Here is a 17,321-nt window from a genome sequence, read left to right as displayed (position 1 = left end):
ATGGTTGGACTTGATGATCTTAGAGGTCTTTTCCAACCTCAATGATTCTATGATTCTATGATTCTATAATGTATATAAAAATCAGCATCAGTGGTGGTTTTTTTATTACATGTAATTTCCATTTCAATTTTGTAAGTAAACACACCAATCGGTAATTTCTGTGAACTGAGAGTTTCTGTGCCTTGTAAAACATATGTGTAACCCAAAAGTTACACTTCAGTCTGTGCTTTCACTTTTCTCAATTTGCAGGGATTTTTCACAGCTCAACAGTTTTGTCAGAAAAACTAAGGCGAGGTCACACAGCTGTGCTGCATCAGGTTAGCTTTTGTTCACAGACTAGCTGAACCCCCAAGCTGAGTGTTACAAAACTGAAGTGAATACAAAAATCAGCACATCAAGGTGAAGATCCAGTCAATTTTTGTTGTCTATTTGAATATGGAGAACAGAAGAGGGCAGAAATATGGTATCAGCAAAGGAAGAAGTGTAACTTCAAGGATTTAGCATTAATACTTATTAATTAATTAATACTACCTTAATAGTAATTAACACCAATTAATTTGTACTTGAAATTATCTTGTATAGATATCTAATCTAAAACAAGGCAAATAGCCTGAGTCACTGCTGTTGTAATGTGAGCAAAATGCTCACTTTCAAGTGTTGCAAGGTGCCTTGATGGATGCTTGCACCATTTTCCAGACTGACGTTTCTGCTAATTTCAAGTATATTCTCCAAAATATAATTTTAAATTAATCCTTATTCTTAGCCTTGAGGGTTTTTCTGTGAGCATCACAGTGCTCTTCAAATTTAGAATATCATCTGAATGGATTTTAAGTATACATCCTCAGGATTTTTACAGAGTGATTGCTCAACTGCAGTGACTGCATTCTGAGTTCATATTTCTAACCTGTGTAGGTTTGTGTGATTCAATTTTTAGTTTCCCCATGTCTTGCACATGGATTATCTGTTTAATATCTATTTTAGATCAGATTCTATGCTAATATAGAGAGACCATGTAACAACACGTTTGATGAAAGAACAAATATCTTCTCATATCAGCAGTTTATATATGGATGAAAGAAAAGATTTTTTTCTAACCATATATGAATACTTACAAACTTACAATTGCTTGATTTTGTAGATGTATTGTTTATGTAGTTGTATCATTATATATTACAATAAGAGTTTGGGTTTTTTTCATCTGGGGGCACTCTCTCTGTTTTCTCTTTTCATCCCTGTCCTTTCAATCCAGACTTTCTTTGTGAAAGGTTACTAGAATTCCCATACACTTCTGACCATGCTCAATGACTGCATCTTTCTCACGTACCTTTCTGCCCACTTACATTGCCCTCAGCAGAAACTGTGAATGTTCAGATCACTAATCTGGCAATGTCTGATATAATAACAGCAATGTAGGGTGAAAGCAGTTTGATCAAGAGATAGCTTAGAAAGACAATTTGAAGACCAGAGGGTACACTGATATTCCTAGGAGAGTAGGGTCTTAGGTGAGGTGTACAGACAACAGTCTGGAAATTGGAATAATAGTAAATTGTGTACTTGTGCATGGACAAGTAGATGTGGCTTAAGTTTGGATTTCTTCGCTTTTTTGGGACTCAGATCATTTGCTTTCCCCTACTGGTAGCAACTTTAAAGGCTTCACTGCATATTTCTTCAGGTTTCTTAGGGTTTGCCTGTTTGTTTATTTGAAACTTCATCTGAAGCTGGGTGTGCAATACACAATACCCTGCCTAGATGAAAGTGAATTCAGACAAGAGGATGACTGACAACAAAGTAGACACAAAAAAACCCAGGGGTGGCTAGGCATGCACAAAAGCTTGTGGGTTCCCCTCCATCTGCTGGCAGTAGTGCAGACCCGTGGGCAGCTAAAAGTGCAAGTTCTCAGCAGAAGTGAGGGAATGTTTTGTCTGTCAGCAGCTCTACATGAAGTCTTATCTGTTCATTAAGCTTTCTTGTGATTAGGCTAATCTGCCAGAAAAGTGTTGTTACTGATACATCTCGTTCCCATCAATCAGGCTCCTGTGAATTGAGCTGCAGCCATTAATCAGACCTGTATGTACTCACCACATACCAGTCATCCTACTGTGCTTCACATTGCTTTAATTTCCAGTTAAATATGCATGTCTACCTTGAAATAGGAATAATGTTTCATGGCAAATAATAATCTAGCATTTGCTGACTTCTTAGTGCGCATCTTTGCAGTCAAGGTAATTTCTGCGTTGCATCATTACTATTGATAATAGTAATACAATGGGACCTTCAGAGGCTGTTCTGTTGCCTCACGCATTTTCCTTGAAGGTCCATTGAGCAATGGATCTTCCCAATGTGTTACTGTTGCAGAAACACCTGTGAAAACTGTTGGTAATAATTGTACTAATGCACTGTGAAAATTCAGTGTCCACTAGCCGTAATTATGATAGTAAGAACTTTCAGCTAGTAGGGTTACCTAATTGACTTGAACAATTCTCAAACTGTAATATTTGTTTTAATAAGCTTATCCTATTGAGACATAGGGGGAAATGTCATCTTTCTACAGATAACACACAGAATTGATATTACGAGTATTTCACTGTTCCACTAAATATTTATTCTCTCATCTTAAGCTTCAGTTTTATTTTTATAGTACCAGAAGGATAAATAATATTATATTAATAAAAAGGAGTTAACTGAAAAGTAACTTAATTTGAATGACTAATAGTTCTTATTCTGAAATAGCTTCCATAATTCCTTGTTTCCTCATCTTTGAATTTCCATTATTTTCCTATCTATGATAAATTTTCTTATTTTGAAATTTGAGGAAGGAAATAAATGTTTGGCATAGTGCTAAAATTGCCCTTCTCCCAGTGTTTAAAAATGAGAACATCTCTAAACAGATTTTTTTAAATGGACACAGATGGCAGGTTTGTGAAACTTGGCATAAACTTTATCTTCTTTATTGAGAATTGGTAGTTAGGGGAGTTTAAAGAAGCTTGTGGGATGTTATAAATTCATTTCTGAGCATGTCTGAAGGACGTCTGCTCCTGTTGTAAGAGAGCTGAACAAAGCTCCACCCATTCAGTACATCACTGGACACTCTGCACATGCAGCTGTCTGCTTTCAGGCAGTTGTTCCCCCTCGCACATGAGGGATTTGTGAATGTCCCCATGAATTACGTGAAGCAGTATCTTCCAAGAAATCTCAAAAGGCAGAGAATTCCAGGTTAATGTCATTTTGAGAGATTTAGCAATTTTTGCTGAATTTACGACATTATCAATATTCTTCTAAACAAAAAAGCAAAACCCTTGGCACTACATAGCCTGGAAATACCAGTGCTGGACAGAAAGACAAATAGAATGTACCACAGATATCTATTACTAGCTTCATATTACAATGAAGAAATCTGTATAGGCAGTGAATCAAAGCAGAAAGATGGCAGCTCTGCACCACCATCCCTACACTCATATGTATTCAAACACCTCAGTATTTGCTTTCAAATTTAACATATTTATTGATTAAATGCCAACTCCAAAAACACATACTGAAGATAACTTTAAAAAGATTGATCAGATAAAGTCAATTAGACACAAAGGAGCAAATTTATATATATAAAAAATGTAGGTTTTATATATTTCCTCTGTAGTGGTGTCTGAAAGAGTCCCAGCTAGTCTAATCGTGTGCTGGGCAGCTATAAAGAAATGTAAATTAAAGTAGAAAAAGAAGGACCTTGTCTAATATTGCTAATAGGTTTAAAACATGGAGTCTGATCCTTTTTTTGGTCCAATAACAGTAACCCTGTCAATGAAAACAGATCCAGGATATCACTGTGTGATAGTAGCACTTTTTGAAAATGTGTCTTTTTTTTTTTTTTTTTTTTTTTTTTTTTTTTTTTTTTTTTTTTTTTTTTTTTTTTTTTTTTTTTTTTTTTTTTTTTTTTTTTTTTTTTTTTTTTTTTTTTTTTTTTTTTTTTTTTTTTTTTTTTTTTTTTTTTTTTTTTTTTTTTTTTTTTTTTTTTAGTTAAAGAATCGGCATAGGTAAGATGATAGCTACCAGTGTGAGGTACCATGATGAACAAATGGAACATATGTGGAACTCAACGTTACTGATCTTTGTGGGTACATTGGGTATACAGTAGTAGTCCAGAGATGCGTAGACTGTTACGGTGCAGTCATTCAATTTCTACCTAAATTCACCTGCAAAAGTGCCAGATTTGCATTAACCTGAGGCAAAAAAAAAAATTATATAGTGTAACTTTCCTTCCCCTTTAGCTGGTAGGATCTCATATGTCTATGGAGGCACTTAACTTAGAAATTTGTCCATTTTAGCCTCCAAACAATTATTTACTGAATGGGGATAACTGAATGTCTAAGTCTCTATAATGGAGAATTGTCAGGCACATTAGCAGAATTACATCAAACTATTAAAATTATTGCTATTTAAATAGCGGTTCATTCCCGGGTGTGTGTTTGTGAGGTGTTCTTTTGTTTCATGTTTAATCTTTTTGTTTTCACTTCCAGGAGCTGGAGTTTTCCAACCTGTTTGCAGTCCTTCACTGTATCCATTCATTCTTTGCAGCCAAAGTGGCTTGTTTGGACCCTTTGTATGTAAACAGTCAAGCCACGGCTTCTGCTGCTCCCACAACTTCTGGTACTGGCAAATTAAAGTACACTACTTGACATCTCACATTACAACACTGCCACTTAACAACAAGACATAACAATGTATAAATATTCATAAGATGTAGACCTTTGGTGAACCATGTACGTGGAAACCAATCCTGGAGGCAAGACATCTTGCAGCATCAGCAGATAAATGGTCACGTGGGATCATAAATTCATCTCTGTTCTGCAAGACTTCAGTAAACAATCCTAGTCGAAACCCCAGAATAGGATGGATATGCTTTTAGTATGATCTATTTGTACTTACATAGTGCTTTAAGCAACACTGGAAGCAAAGGAATAAATGACGAAATGAAGCACTTCAGTATTTAATAAAATTTTCAAATTGCTGTAATAATACACAAATAGAATTGTCATTTTCCTGTTTTCAGATGTTTTTTATGACAATATACTAAACTCTGAGTATGAACTTAATACCCTATCATTATATTATAAATGACATAAGAGCAAGCAACAAGCATATAGTACTTGGTGACAAGGAGATAAGCATGAAAAGGCATTTGTGTATCTCCTCAAATAAGAAAGCACTTTAAGCACTGTTGTAAATTCATACTTGTGTCCATACATGGAGTCATGCTACTCTTTCTGTTTTGTTCTTTTAGTCAAAAAAAAACAAAAAAAAAAATATACCCATGTTTGACTGATACATTAAAAAAAAAAAACAACCAAGCCACAGAAAGCAAAACACCTGTCCATGAGTAAGTCCCTCTTCTTCAAGTAAAAATAATGTGATGTGAATTTAATTTTAATTACAAATTAAGTGCAAGTGCGTAAAATATCATGTCTGCTATTTACTTCCTCCTTTTTTTTTTGTCAAGAATTAAATTCTGTAAATCTAATAGTCTTTGTTCACAAGACTTAGCTGTTGAATTTGTTTCAGAGACAATCCACCTAATATATTGTTTCCATGTTTAACCTTGATTTCACATCATAAGTAGAACCTCTGTTCCACTCAGGCTCTCAGCAAAATAGACATTCTACATTATACTTGAAAAATTAGTCCATCCATTGAATTCTTAAAAAAATCTTTTTTTATATATTGTTAGTAAAAGACAGGAATAAATTAAATAACCTGTAAAGAATAGATGGCAGAATGCGTAATGTCTTTGTATGTTAAGAATATTACATCACTCTGGACCACATACTGGTTCCAGAGTATCATTTAATGATGAAATCTGAGGGAGTTGTAAATTTAAAATGAATAACTTTATTTAAATATCATTTTGCAAAATAATTAAATTTTGTGCTATTATACACATCAGTGAAGATTGAAAAATGGTGGGAACATATGTGGGATATAGCTGAAACAACAGAAAAGGTGAGGGATTTTTTTTGCCAGACAGGATAAGAGAACCTAAAAAACTGCAGAAAGAACAGTTAGTGCAGCTACAGTGTGTCCATAACATCTTAAATAGTACTTTGTGGGGTTTCTGTTTATTATATTGAAATCAAAACTTCCCCCCCACACTTAGACTTGTTATAAAAGTACATAGCACGTAAGAGTTATGGACACCATCTGCCTTGTTTAACAGAAAGACTAATTCTGTCACATCCCTTTCTACATATTAAGATAATTAAAACTTCAGAAGTGAAGCCAGAGGAAAGCTTTTTCAAAATGGGAACAATTCAAAATGCAAGGCAGGGACAAAACATGAATGAACTGTAGGGGCAAATCATGTCTCTGTTTTTTCTGCTTTGCATTAGAAGTATTTGGATATGTGTGTGAGCGTATCCTTGCCTTGAAGTACAGCTGATCTCACTTGATACTAGTTGCAAATAATCTGAAAACATATTTTCTGGGGACTCTTTTATCACTTTCAAATGACTTTCAGCACATGCTCACTTCTTAGTAGTACACCTCCAAGGGTTACACATGTATTTTCCATGCTAAATACAATGGAATGATGTCATAATCCAGCTATGAAATGCTTTAAGTGTCATCAAAAGCCAACATTTTCATAGTCATCATCGTATGTTTGTTTATATGAAATGTCCCTACACAAGGGGGTCACATCCTGGTCTCTGAATGACACATAAAACTACCGTGGCTGTCCATGGCACCTTGAGTTCCTGAGAGAGTGCAAACTCCAGATATTTTGGAGCTACAACAGTCTAAGGGGTTTAACGATGGTAACTCTGGCACTGTCCTTGTCAAGAAAGCATATACTGGAAACAAAAATTTTGACAGAGCACTGACAACGCTGAAAACAGAAGCTCAATATCTGTTAATGACAGTTCTCCTCCTCTGTGCTCCCGAATCATCTCCTTTCTTTTAGTGCGTTGTTGTGGTATTCAGCTATCACAGTGTTGGCATGTGCTAACACCTCGGTAAACGCTCTGCTGGTAATAGCAGAATCTAAAACTAATCAGCTGCCAGTTGAAAGTTTTTCCTTCAACCACGCTGAAAACAGAAGCTCAATATCTGTTAATGACAGTTCTCCTCCTCTGTGCTCCCGAATCATCTCCTTTCTTTTAGTGCGTTGTTGTGGTATTCAGCTATCACAGTGTTGGCATGTGCTAACACCTCGGTAAACGCTCTGCTGGTAATAGCAGAATCTAAAACTAATCAGCTGCCAGTTAAAAGTTTTTCCTTCAACAGTTCATGTCATGTGCACAGTTATACCACTGAAACTGAGAGTTGTTTAAGGGACATTGTTTAATGTGCTTCAATGAACATAACATTTACCCAAACCAGCAGAAAGTATGTAATTGCAAATTGCTGTAGATTAAGGAATTCCATGACATGAAAGCCCCCCCCCCTCCTAATTTTAAAAAAAAAATGCTCCTTGTGCAGAACTGTGGTAATGACATGAACTTTTGGGACTCCACCAGGGCATCCTAGAGATCTCTGTCAAGTATTCTGTTTGTAGAACTGCTGTATTCATCAGTGTGACTTTTGTAACTGGGCATTAAATACACAACATTTAAGAGACAAACATTAGCCTGTAAATTGATTTTTTTTGGTTTTTCTAAACCCCTGTATTTCAAAGAGCTAAACTGGTGGGGCTTGATCAATACATTTATTTTCAAGAAGATAAAAGTGATGTTGTGAGAATATAGAATGCCATAGCCTTGACTGCAGTTCAGCGTTGGTTTGTAAATGCAGCAGGGGGTTGTACACTAACCTCACAGAATATTCAGCGGTGACTCTATGTCCAGGCTTGCCATTTTAGGGCAAGTTGGTCAGAAATTCAGTCTTGAACCAAAGAGGGAAAATTTTAAACTTTGGGTTTTAACTAATCCTGAAATAGTGAAATATAACTTACAAACATATTAAATGGCTATATTTTTCATTTAAATTCCTACAGGAGATTCCCATTTAAAGCATAGTGAACTTCATATACGTATGTCAAAACCCAGGCTTTATGTTGCAGCCTATCATTTCACACATAACATATAATGAATACAAGTATTTTGTGAGTCAACACAGCCCAGTAACAAAACCCACAATTATAATGAGCTATCAGCTTTTGCTAAAAATCTGTATGCAAGTGAAAGCAAATATTTTAACAAAAAAGAGCAAACCAACCAACCCATAGCATAAAATGTAATTTGTTCTCTTTATGTCATGACATTCTTAAATAAGTTTAATAAAAAAAATTCTTTATAGTACTGTGCCTATTGAAGTGATATTACATAGTATACCAAAAATATGTACTCAAGTATAACTAAATATATTTGGTTTGATTTGCTTTGCTTTATGATGGAAATTTTAAACGATCTGACCTTCATGGAACTAACCATATGCTAGGTTATAGTGTCAGCAAAATTTTATTATGAAAGTGTTACCGATTTGCATACATTATTCTGGATTTCCTCAGTGAATGAATACGTTTAATTTCCTACATCTGTTTAAAAATACAGTTCCAGATTTTCAAAAGAGCTTTGCATTCCAGTTGCATGAAGACACCTTTGAAATAAAAATCAGGATATTTTAAAATGTTGGCCGTTTTATTTTGTTCATTAAGTGCAGCAAAAAGTTTGTGGAGACAAACTAGTTGTAAGTGGGTTATTTTTTAAGACCAGTAATTTGAAGTTTTGTCTATTCGAACTAACATTCATAAGAATGCAAACCAATAATATACAGTATCAATATGCTTTGAGATGAGAATCATGAAAAATACTATTTTCCAAATTAGTCCTTGATTCTACAAAAATATATTTATTTACTTTGTGCACATAGACTTTATCAGAACACCTCAAAGTGGATAGTTAAACATGAGTAGGTAGTCGTCAGTACTGCTGCCTATTACTTTAAATGTGATTTGGTTGATTCAATGTCTTAGGATGTTTCTTACATCAAACAAAATATTTAAAAAGCTGAAGATCTTGTGAATGTACAGTTGCCCCTAGAAGTTCAGCAGCTTTGCTACATATTGTCTAAGTACCTTCAAGTATTCCCTATGCCAAAAAGAAAGACCAGTTTTCATCCTGGTATGGCAATTCCAAGGAACCTTTTGGAAAATGTAATTTTATTTATATTAAGCACTAATCCTTGTATTGCACTTTCCATTTCCTTACAGGGTCTGGTCTCTGAAAAAGTGTAGTGTCTGAAAAAAGCTTAAGCTGATTTTAAAATGTTCAACCTCGGGCAATTACGAGTCCATACTTTGGACTCACACTTCTGATGAGTTCTGCGTGATGGGAAATATGAGAGACTCACTCAAGCTCCCAAGATTTAAGTACCTGTCTTAGATGCCTAAGGTAGGACTTGAGGCTCTCAGAAGGGAAATACAAGGCAGGAACGTAGCTTAGGATCCCTGAAGGGGTGTGTGTGTGTCTCTCTAAGGAGCTACAGGTGCTTCTAGGTTAGCGTTTTCATTTTATCAGGAATGTACCTTTGAAGCCAGACTCCTGCCTGCTGCCACTCACTGTGCTATTCTTCATATCGCTGTCTTTAAGCACATGAACTGGGTTTTTAGGAAGAAACTAAACGTGCATCACACCTATATGAGTTCCAGGTCCTGATGGGCTTTCAGACTATGTGGCCCAACTGAAGTGAGTCCAGAGGAAAAAACCCTCTGAGATGCTAAGAGCGAGGCTGCCAGCTCCTGGTGCCAGCCGTTTCTGTCGCTGCAGCGGCTGCTGCTCATGCACAGTGGGTGCTTGAAGGACCTTAGAAAGCTGAGCTTCACAGTGTAGCCTGCCAGAGCTTAGTGCCTGAAGGGGGATGCTGCGCTGTGGCAAGGGGCAGAATGAAGCTGAAGAAGGCTGACGGGTGCCCAGGGCAGATTATTCTGCATCATCTTTTTCCCTCACCACACCAGAACAGTATTGGTTGCAAGCAGGCTGGTCAGCCCTCTCCCTGCTGCATCTTTCTCCCGGTCTACAACAAATATACACCTGAATATTTGCTCTGAGGTCCCCAAGCACACTTCCCTGTCCCCTCACCCCCTTTGCTCAGACAGATGGCAAAACTGTGCTCTCAGCTGCATAACAGAGCCTCTAAACCTCTTATGCAGTCAGGGGACAGTATTAAGGATTATGGCAAGGGCATCCAGGTACCAGTAAGAGTGCTTCAGTGTGTGATTAACATTCAGGTTAAAGCAAATAAAGTCATATCTGAGCTTAAGTGCTTTCCTGACTTGGAGGGTTCTTAAGTGCCATTTTAGTATTTTCTGGGAATAAGGTCTGTAATGTCAACACATTTCTACTTGCTTGGCTCCATTTTCAGGAAGTTTAGCAGAGACAGCAGTTCATATTCTGTTGGAATCATAGAGAAAAGCATAGGAATACTGGAATAAAAATAAATTTCTGTTTGGATTCTGTATATTATTACAGTACATTACATAATCTATTAAAATACACTGAACAATATGAAACTAAATGCTTTCATTTACATAACCTAGTCAGTTTTCACTATGGTATACATGCCTTCCACTTTCAACAACTTTCTCCACAAGAATCCCAACTATATATTATAGAAATTCTTTTATTATTCAGTATATACTAATATATAATGCATAGTGTGTGTGTGTGTATGTGTGTGTGTATATATTAGTATATACTAATGGAAGATATTCAGTATATATTAATGAAAGTTACATATTAGGCACAACTATAAAACAGAAGCATAAATCCATGAAGCTTTACCCATAAAAACTTAATCTTATAATACTATAAAGAAAAATATGTATATTAGTTGAAGAAATGGCTATTTTTGCAGGATATGCACAATCTGGATATACAATAATAAATTGATAAACATTAACTGATTTACTATTTCATACCTCCAGGAACTTTGATTTTTTAATTATTCTTATCCCTTTAGCATATTTACAATGTATGTCATAAGTTTTAATTTGTTATGGATAAAAATGAATGAAAAAATGTAATAGAAAGTGCTATATATTTTATAAATATTAAAAAATTAAGAAAAACTATTCAGATTATTTATTTAATTTTTAGTTATGATTTTGTGGTTGTTTGTAATATGTATTTGTGACAAACATAAGTCACCTAGTTGTTTAAGCTCATTAATGTACCACTAATAAAATGCTATCTTCTGTTTTGTTTTTGTTATGTTTTGTTTTGTTTCTTTTTGTAATGGAACATAACAGAAAAAAATAGAAAATAAATACTTTTGTAACTAAGCTTTTGCATTCAGTCATACAGTGTATGAGTTTTATATCATTGAAAGCCAAGTCTGAGAGATCAAGAAAATACTTGAAGAACCCGGGGTGGTAAAGTTATTTCCCAACACCATGTTCAACTGTTTATTTAATAGAAATAATGATGATTCCTTACCTGTATGATCATTTCCAGAAGGCATGTCACCCACTTAAAGTGTCACTAGGATTTTGGAAATATCCACTTCTCCCCTGGCTATGAAGCTCGCCTACAACCAGATTATTTTACCACACAACCACTAGTTTATTTTACCATTGACACTTAATTGCTTAGTCTTGGTTGGAATGAACTTAGGCCTGATATTACAGTGCTTGAAGGTATTTTTTGGTACATCTTCACAATCAAACAACTTTCAAATAGTGCTGCAACTATTAGAACAAAACCAACTTTAGTGAGTTCACTTTTGTTTGTCTTTTTCCCTGATTGAGGGAAGAGATGCTGGAAGAAGGGGAGCCCCTGCCTTTATTTAAGCACCTTTGTACCTTTTCAACAATTTAGGGTGGGAGTCTGCAGTGCACATCTCGCAGGCACATTTTTGGTGCCTTTATTGTGCTCCCAGTGCAGAGAAGCTAGGTAAGCTCCCTTGTGACAGCGCTGCTGTCACCTTTCTCTCCCACCCCCTCCACAAGCAGTCACCAGGGCTTTCTTGGACCTCAGGCTGGGGTTCCCTTCCTCAGCTCTGTACCGAAGGAAATCTCCTGTGTTGGCCCCAGCCCTTTCAGCATCTTGAAGAGAAGGAAAAAAATATAAAGTTTGTTGTAATTATAAGTGTGATGAACACTTTGTGCTGAAAAAGTCTTCAGTCCTCATTCCCAGATGTGATTCAGCTGATGTGGGTTGGCAAACATACATACCTCTGTCACATCACTTCAGTTAGTTTCATGTGTCTCAAGTTTGTTTTTATACCACATTTAATTGGAAGGCCAGAAAAAAAATGAGAGGAGAGAGATCTTTAAAAAAAGAGGTGAAGAGAACCATAGAATATTACAAAGTTAGGAAAATCTTGGAAGTAAGTATATTCCAAATGTACAGAAATCCTGTTACAGCTCACCATTTCCATTTGCCCTTTGAATAGGAACTACGTTTTCTATTGGGAGCATGAACTCACATAGAACTGAAAGGTTTGTTTATTCTGGAAATACCTATTTTCTTCTGAATTATCATTTTTAATCTAGCATCTTTTACATTTTCCCCACAGATTTTGACCTCAAATGAAAATTCTTGTAATCGAAGTTTCTTAAGATACAGTCCTTGAATGAGTTTCTTTAAATTCATGGTACTTATGTTCCACAGCTAACATACTTGTTCTCCAAGCCCTACAACAGTTTATTCTTGTAACTTTTGGAGTTAAATCCAGTTGGCGGCCAATCATGAGCGGTGTTCCCCAGGGCTCAGTTTTGGTGCTGGTCTTGTTCAATATCTTTATCAATGATCTGGATGAGGGGATCAAGTGCACCCTCAGTAAGTTTGCAGACGACACCAAGTTGAGCGGGAGTGTTGATCTGCTCGAGGGTAGGAAGGCTCTGCAGAAGGACCTGGACAGGCTGGATCAATGGGCCCAGGCCAACTGTATGAGATTCAACAAGGCCAAGTGCCGGGTCCTGCACTTGGGCCACAACAACCCCATGCAGCGCTACAGGCTTGGGGAAGAGTGGCTGGAAAGCTGCCTGTCGGAAAAGGACCTGGGGGTGCTGGTCGACAGCCGGCTGAACATGAGCCAGCAGTGTGCCCAGGGGGCCAAGAAGGCCAATAGCATCCTGGCCTGTATTAGAAATAGTGTGGCCAGCAGGAGTAGGGAAGTGATCGTGCCCCTGTACTCGGCCCTGGTGAGGCCACACCTCGACTACTGTGTTCAGTTTTGGGCCCCTCACTACAAGAAGGACGTTGAGGTGCTGGAGCGTGTCCAGAGAAGGGCAATGAGGCTGGGGAGGGGTCTGGAGAACAAGTCTTCTGAGGAGCGGCTGAGGGAACTGGGGTTGTTTAGCCTGCAGAAAAGGAGGCTGAGGGGAGACCTCATCGCTCTCTACAACTACCTGAAAGGAGGTTGTAGCGAGGTGGGTGTTGGTCTCTTCTCCCAAGTAACTAGCGATAGGACGAGAGGAACTGGCCTCAAGTTGTGCCAGGGGAGGTTTAAGATTGGATGTGAGGAAAAATGTCTTTACTGAAAGCGTGGTTAAACATTGGAAGAGGCTGCCCAGGGGAGTGGTTGAGTCCCCATCCCTGGAAGTATTTAAAAGACGTGTAGATGTGGTGCTTAGGGACATGGTTTAGTGGGCATGGTGGTGTTGGGTTGATGGTTGGACTTGATGATCTTAGAGGTCTTTTCCAACCTTAATGATTCTATGATTTTAAAATGAATTGTGATCTATTTACCTGTGCATTTGAGCAATAAAAGTTAGCACAGTATAATATTCACATCTTATAAATGATTGAGTTGTACAGTTCCCTAGTGTTTCTTTTTCAGTATTTTGACACTAGCTATTCTTACACTTGCTTATGAAGTAGTAGCATTTTATTTTTTTTAAGTATTCTTCAAACACAATTCCCTTTACAAATAGAAAACTACGTCCCTTAATTTCCTTATCAGAAAAAAAAAAAATATTCTCTGTAGTGCTATATTTAATATTGCTATGCAATTGTTCCAGAAAAGTGAAGAGAGGGCTTTACCAAACAGTTAGTATCGGGGATTGTTGGCTATGTGCTTTATGTACTTTACGTGCACACTCTTCTCCCAGCTCTGAGCAGAATTTCTTCCCAGCCCTTTCCTTCTTTGCCATGTATGGCACAGGTGCTCGCCACCAGAGCTGGATCCAGACTCCTTAGCACTGTGGACAAAATTTTATTAGTCAAAAAATGCTGGGGTAGGAAGGTTTAATCTGGTCACAGGAAGAGAAAGGACTAGACCTTCTGCTGGTCAGAGTTGTTATTGCTACCGGGAGGAACAGCCAGCCCCCTTCCAGTACCCCAGCAGCAACCCTTCCCTGGTGGCAGTGTCACCTTCCTCTGCTGGCCTGACTGTTCAGGAACCCAAGACATGCAAAGTAGGGTGTTGTGTATGGCACTTTTACTGCCCCGACCCTCCAAAGCTATTCCTTTAGGTAGATCTGTTATTAAGTTCAGAAAGGAGCCTAAAATATAAGGAAAATCTTAAATGGCTGAGCACAGAGGAATCCAGTCTGTATTCTCCCTTCAAACAAATTATAGCACATTTATAAAAATGTTACCAGCATATTAGTGACACTTGCTTTCTTTTGCTTATTTTAATCACTCAGTGAATGCATTTATGGCAGTAGAATAACTGCAGTGTTAGACAATTTAGACATTGATCTATAGGGGATAATCACTTCATCTTCCCTAGGGAAATTTCAGTGTTTTCAGGGGACTGCCTAAGCATGGGACACATGCTCAACACAGATGAGCCTATGCAGCTTCTATTCCCAAAGTGGAGGCTCCCCAGCGTGCCACCACGGATCCTTCCTTCGAGGCTTGGTGCTCATCCAAGGAGGCCTGCACCATGGTCCTCTTGTCCTTGTACAGACACATTCTGGCAATCAACCAAGATACAACTGCAGAACTGATAGGTGTAGGTCAGGTCCTACTGCCCAGTGCACTCAGGATGGGAAATTAAGGAGGCTACACTAAGAGACCAGTTTCATAAAGCACTGAATACACTGTTGTGAGGATGAAAATTTTGAGTACCTCTAGTGTAGGAAAGAGCTTAAGGTGGTGAGAACAAGGAAAAGGGAGTATGTTCCATTGTCCTTCAATAACATACTGTGAATCAAAAGATAAATTTAGCTCTTTACCAGAAGAAGGATGAGGAAAAAAAATCTGATTTCAGAGAGAGCCAATGAACTTCAAAGCATTTACACTTATGTGACTGGTATGGTGAAAAGGAAACTGATTGGCCAAGTGATTATAGTAACAGTTACGTATCACCAGTCTGGAGATGATTTAAAACTCAAGAGGCCATAAACAGAGATTTATTCTGTTTCCTAAAGGACACAGCATGGAAACAATAACATCTGGAAGAAGGTGTGTGGCAGCACTGCCACCCCATACTCCCTGAGTTGGCCTTGCAGAATTGTGAGTATAGAAGATAATAGTGTTTTACCTACTTTCTATTTTTCTGGATTACCTAAGAAGCAACCTGAACATTTTTCAGACTTTTTTGCTGCAGGGTGGAGGACTAGAAAGATTTTTACTAAATGCTGAGATTGTCATGTGAAGATATCTCTAGAAACTGGGGTTTTAAAGAAGGCAAAAAAAGCTCCACCAAGTACCATGAGCTTCAGTGAAAAGACAACAGAGAAACTTTTTATGTGGCCAGATCCAAACTCTCACCTTTCTCTTTTGAACAGATGCAAAATCCTTTTAGCTAGATGTCTTTTTTTCTTTTTCTTTTTCCTATTTTGTGTCAAGGAGCTAGTGAGGGAAAAAAGGGGTCTCAGAAAGGTCAAACCCCTTCACTGAAGCAAGGAAGAGAGATAGTGGGGTGGTTGGCTGTGGTCTTTGCACTGCAATACCACCGAGTGCAGCAAAGGCTCAGATCAGGGCAACATCACAAACAACTTATGTTCTGTTCACACCAGAAGACAAATATTTGCAAGAAGCATGAAGTTAAGGACTTCCATCATTTCACAAGAAACAGGAGCTCAGACTGTGGTTAACATGGAAGCTCAAATGTGCAGGGAACTCATCTGGGTGGTTCATGTGGGTGGGAGCCGTTTCACAGCAGTATGCATGGGGCTCTTCCCTGATAGGGAGGTCAAGAGCCCCAGTGCTGGTATAGTGTAAGAGAGATCTGAGCTGTCTGAGGGGATTAGGAGAACCTAGTGACCTACTGTGAAGGACTAAGGGACTTGTGAGATGGTAGGAAAATGTTCAGAAGAATATAAATTTAGGAAGAACAGCCTGAGTCACTGAATCTTATCCAGCTTCCTCAGGCAGTCATGCCGTATAATCCCTCTCACAAATGTTTTAACTTATCTTAAAAGTAATTAGGCTTTTTGGCCCTCTTCCTCTTGTTGGAAAGCCTTCTGGAATCTCACTGCTCTGATGGTTTGAAACTGTCTTCTAATTTACAGCCTGAACCTATTTGTAACTAGTTTATATCTATTTGATTTTGTGCCAGCATTATCCCCTAATTTAAATAGTTCTTTTCCAGCCCTGGTGTCAGTCCCCCCTTTCTCCTCCTCTCCTCGATATATTTATAGCAAGCAATCATATGCCCTGACAGCTTTCATTTTGCCTGAATGCACAAGCCAAGCTCATACAGAAGATGTCTATGCAGTGCAGTGAAATTTGGTGCAGAGATTCCTGAGCTATTGCTGACTCCAGCTGATATGTCTACCTGTTGTGCTGCAGCAACAGCAGCTCAGGGCCAGAAGCAGTTCATCCACTTTAACACAGTTTAAGATCATAAATACAGCCCATCAGCACCACACTGTGATATACTGCTTCCAGAGCAGATAAAGTCCATGGCAGCTCAGGGCTCTCTGCACTGCTCTTCGTTGCTCAGTGCAGACATTCGCTAATCAGGTTCCCTGGCTTGTTTCCATACCATCCTAATGGGATGCAGTCTTACTCTAAATCTGTTCCAGTTTGACTTTTTTCCCTGACTGTGACTACTCCTGCACCTTAAACTATGCTCCAGATATGATCTCCCTTATGTCCTGCCCTATGGCCATAATATTTGTCGACCGTCTGCAAAGACTGTGACTGGTTGCATGAGTTATTTCCATGGCTGCATCACACTGGTGACTCACAGGTATCTTGTGAAAAGCTAGTATATCATGGACCTACTTGTTCTTCCAGTTGTGTGATCAGCTCTCAGCTCATCAGTAATGAGGATGGGGTATAGGAACAGGTCAGTTTATCACCCAGAAGATAAACTAGGAGTCTTTCTCTTTTTTCCCTCCTACGTTATGGGGATGGGATGCAGAGAGAAATGAGCCATCATTTCAAGAGTTAGCTTTCAGTGAGACGGCTCCAAGGGGTGTCAGGGTAAAGATACAGATT

At 38.1% G+C, this 17,321-nt stretch overlaps 1 protein-coding gene across 1 annotated transcript in view; it reads left to right on the top strand.

Annotated features, from left to right (window-relative positions):
- Positions 1–4,667, top strand: part of SNTG1 (syntrophin gamma 1) — a 190,891-nt gene extending 186,224 nt beyond the window's left edge. Inside the window, exon 17 of the mRNA XM_019474602.1 lies at positions 4,509–4,667. Coding sequence (XP_019330147.1) covers positions 4,509–4,667 — 159 coding nt within the window. The remainder of the gene's footprint in view (positions 1–4,508) is intronic.
- Positions 4,668–17,321: the final 12,654 nt, after the last annotated feature.

Source organism: Aptenodytes forsteri, unplaced genomic scaffold, assembly GCF_000699145.1.
Source record: "Aptenodytes forsteri isolate BGI_AS27 unplaced genomic scaffold, ASM69914v1 Scaffold139, whole genome shotgun sequence".
Taxonomy (NCBI): Eukaryota; Metazoa; Chordata; class Aves; order Sphenisciformes; family Spheniscidae; genus Aptenodytes; species Aptenodytes forsteri.
This window is presented reverse-complemented; position numbering and strand designations above follow the sequence as displayed.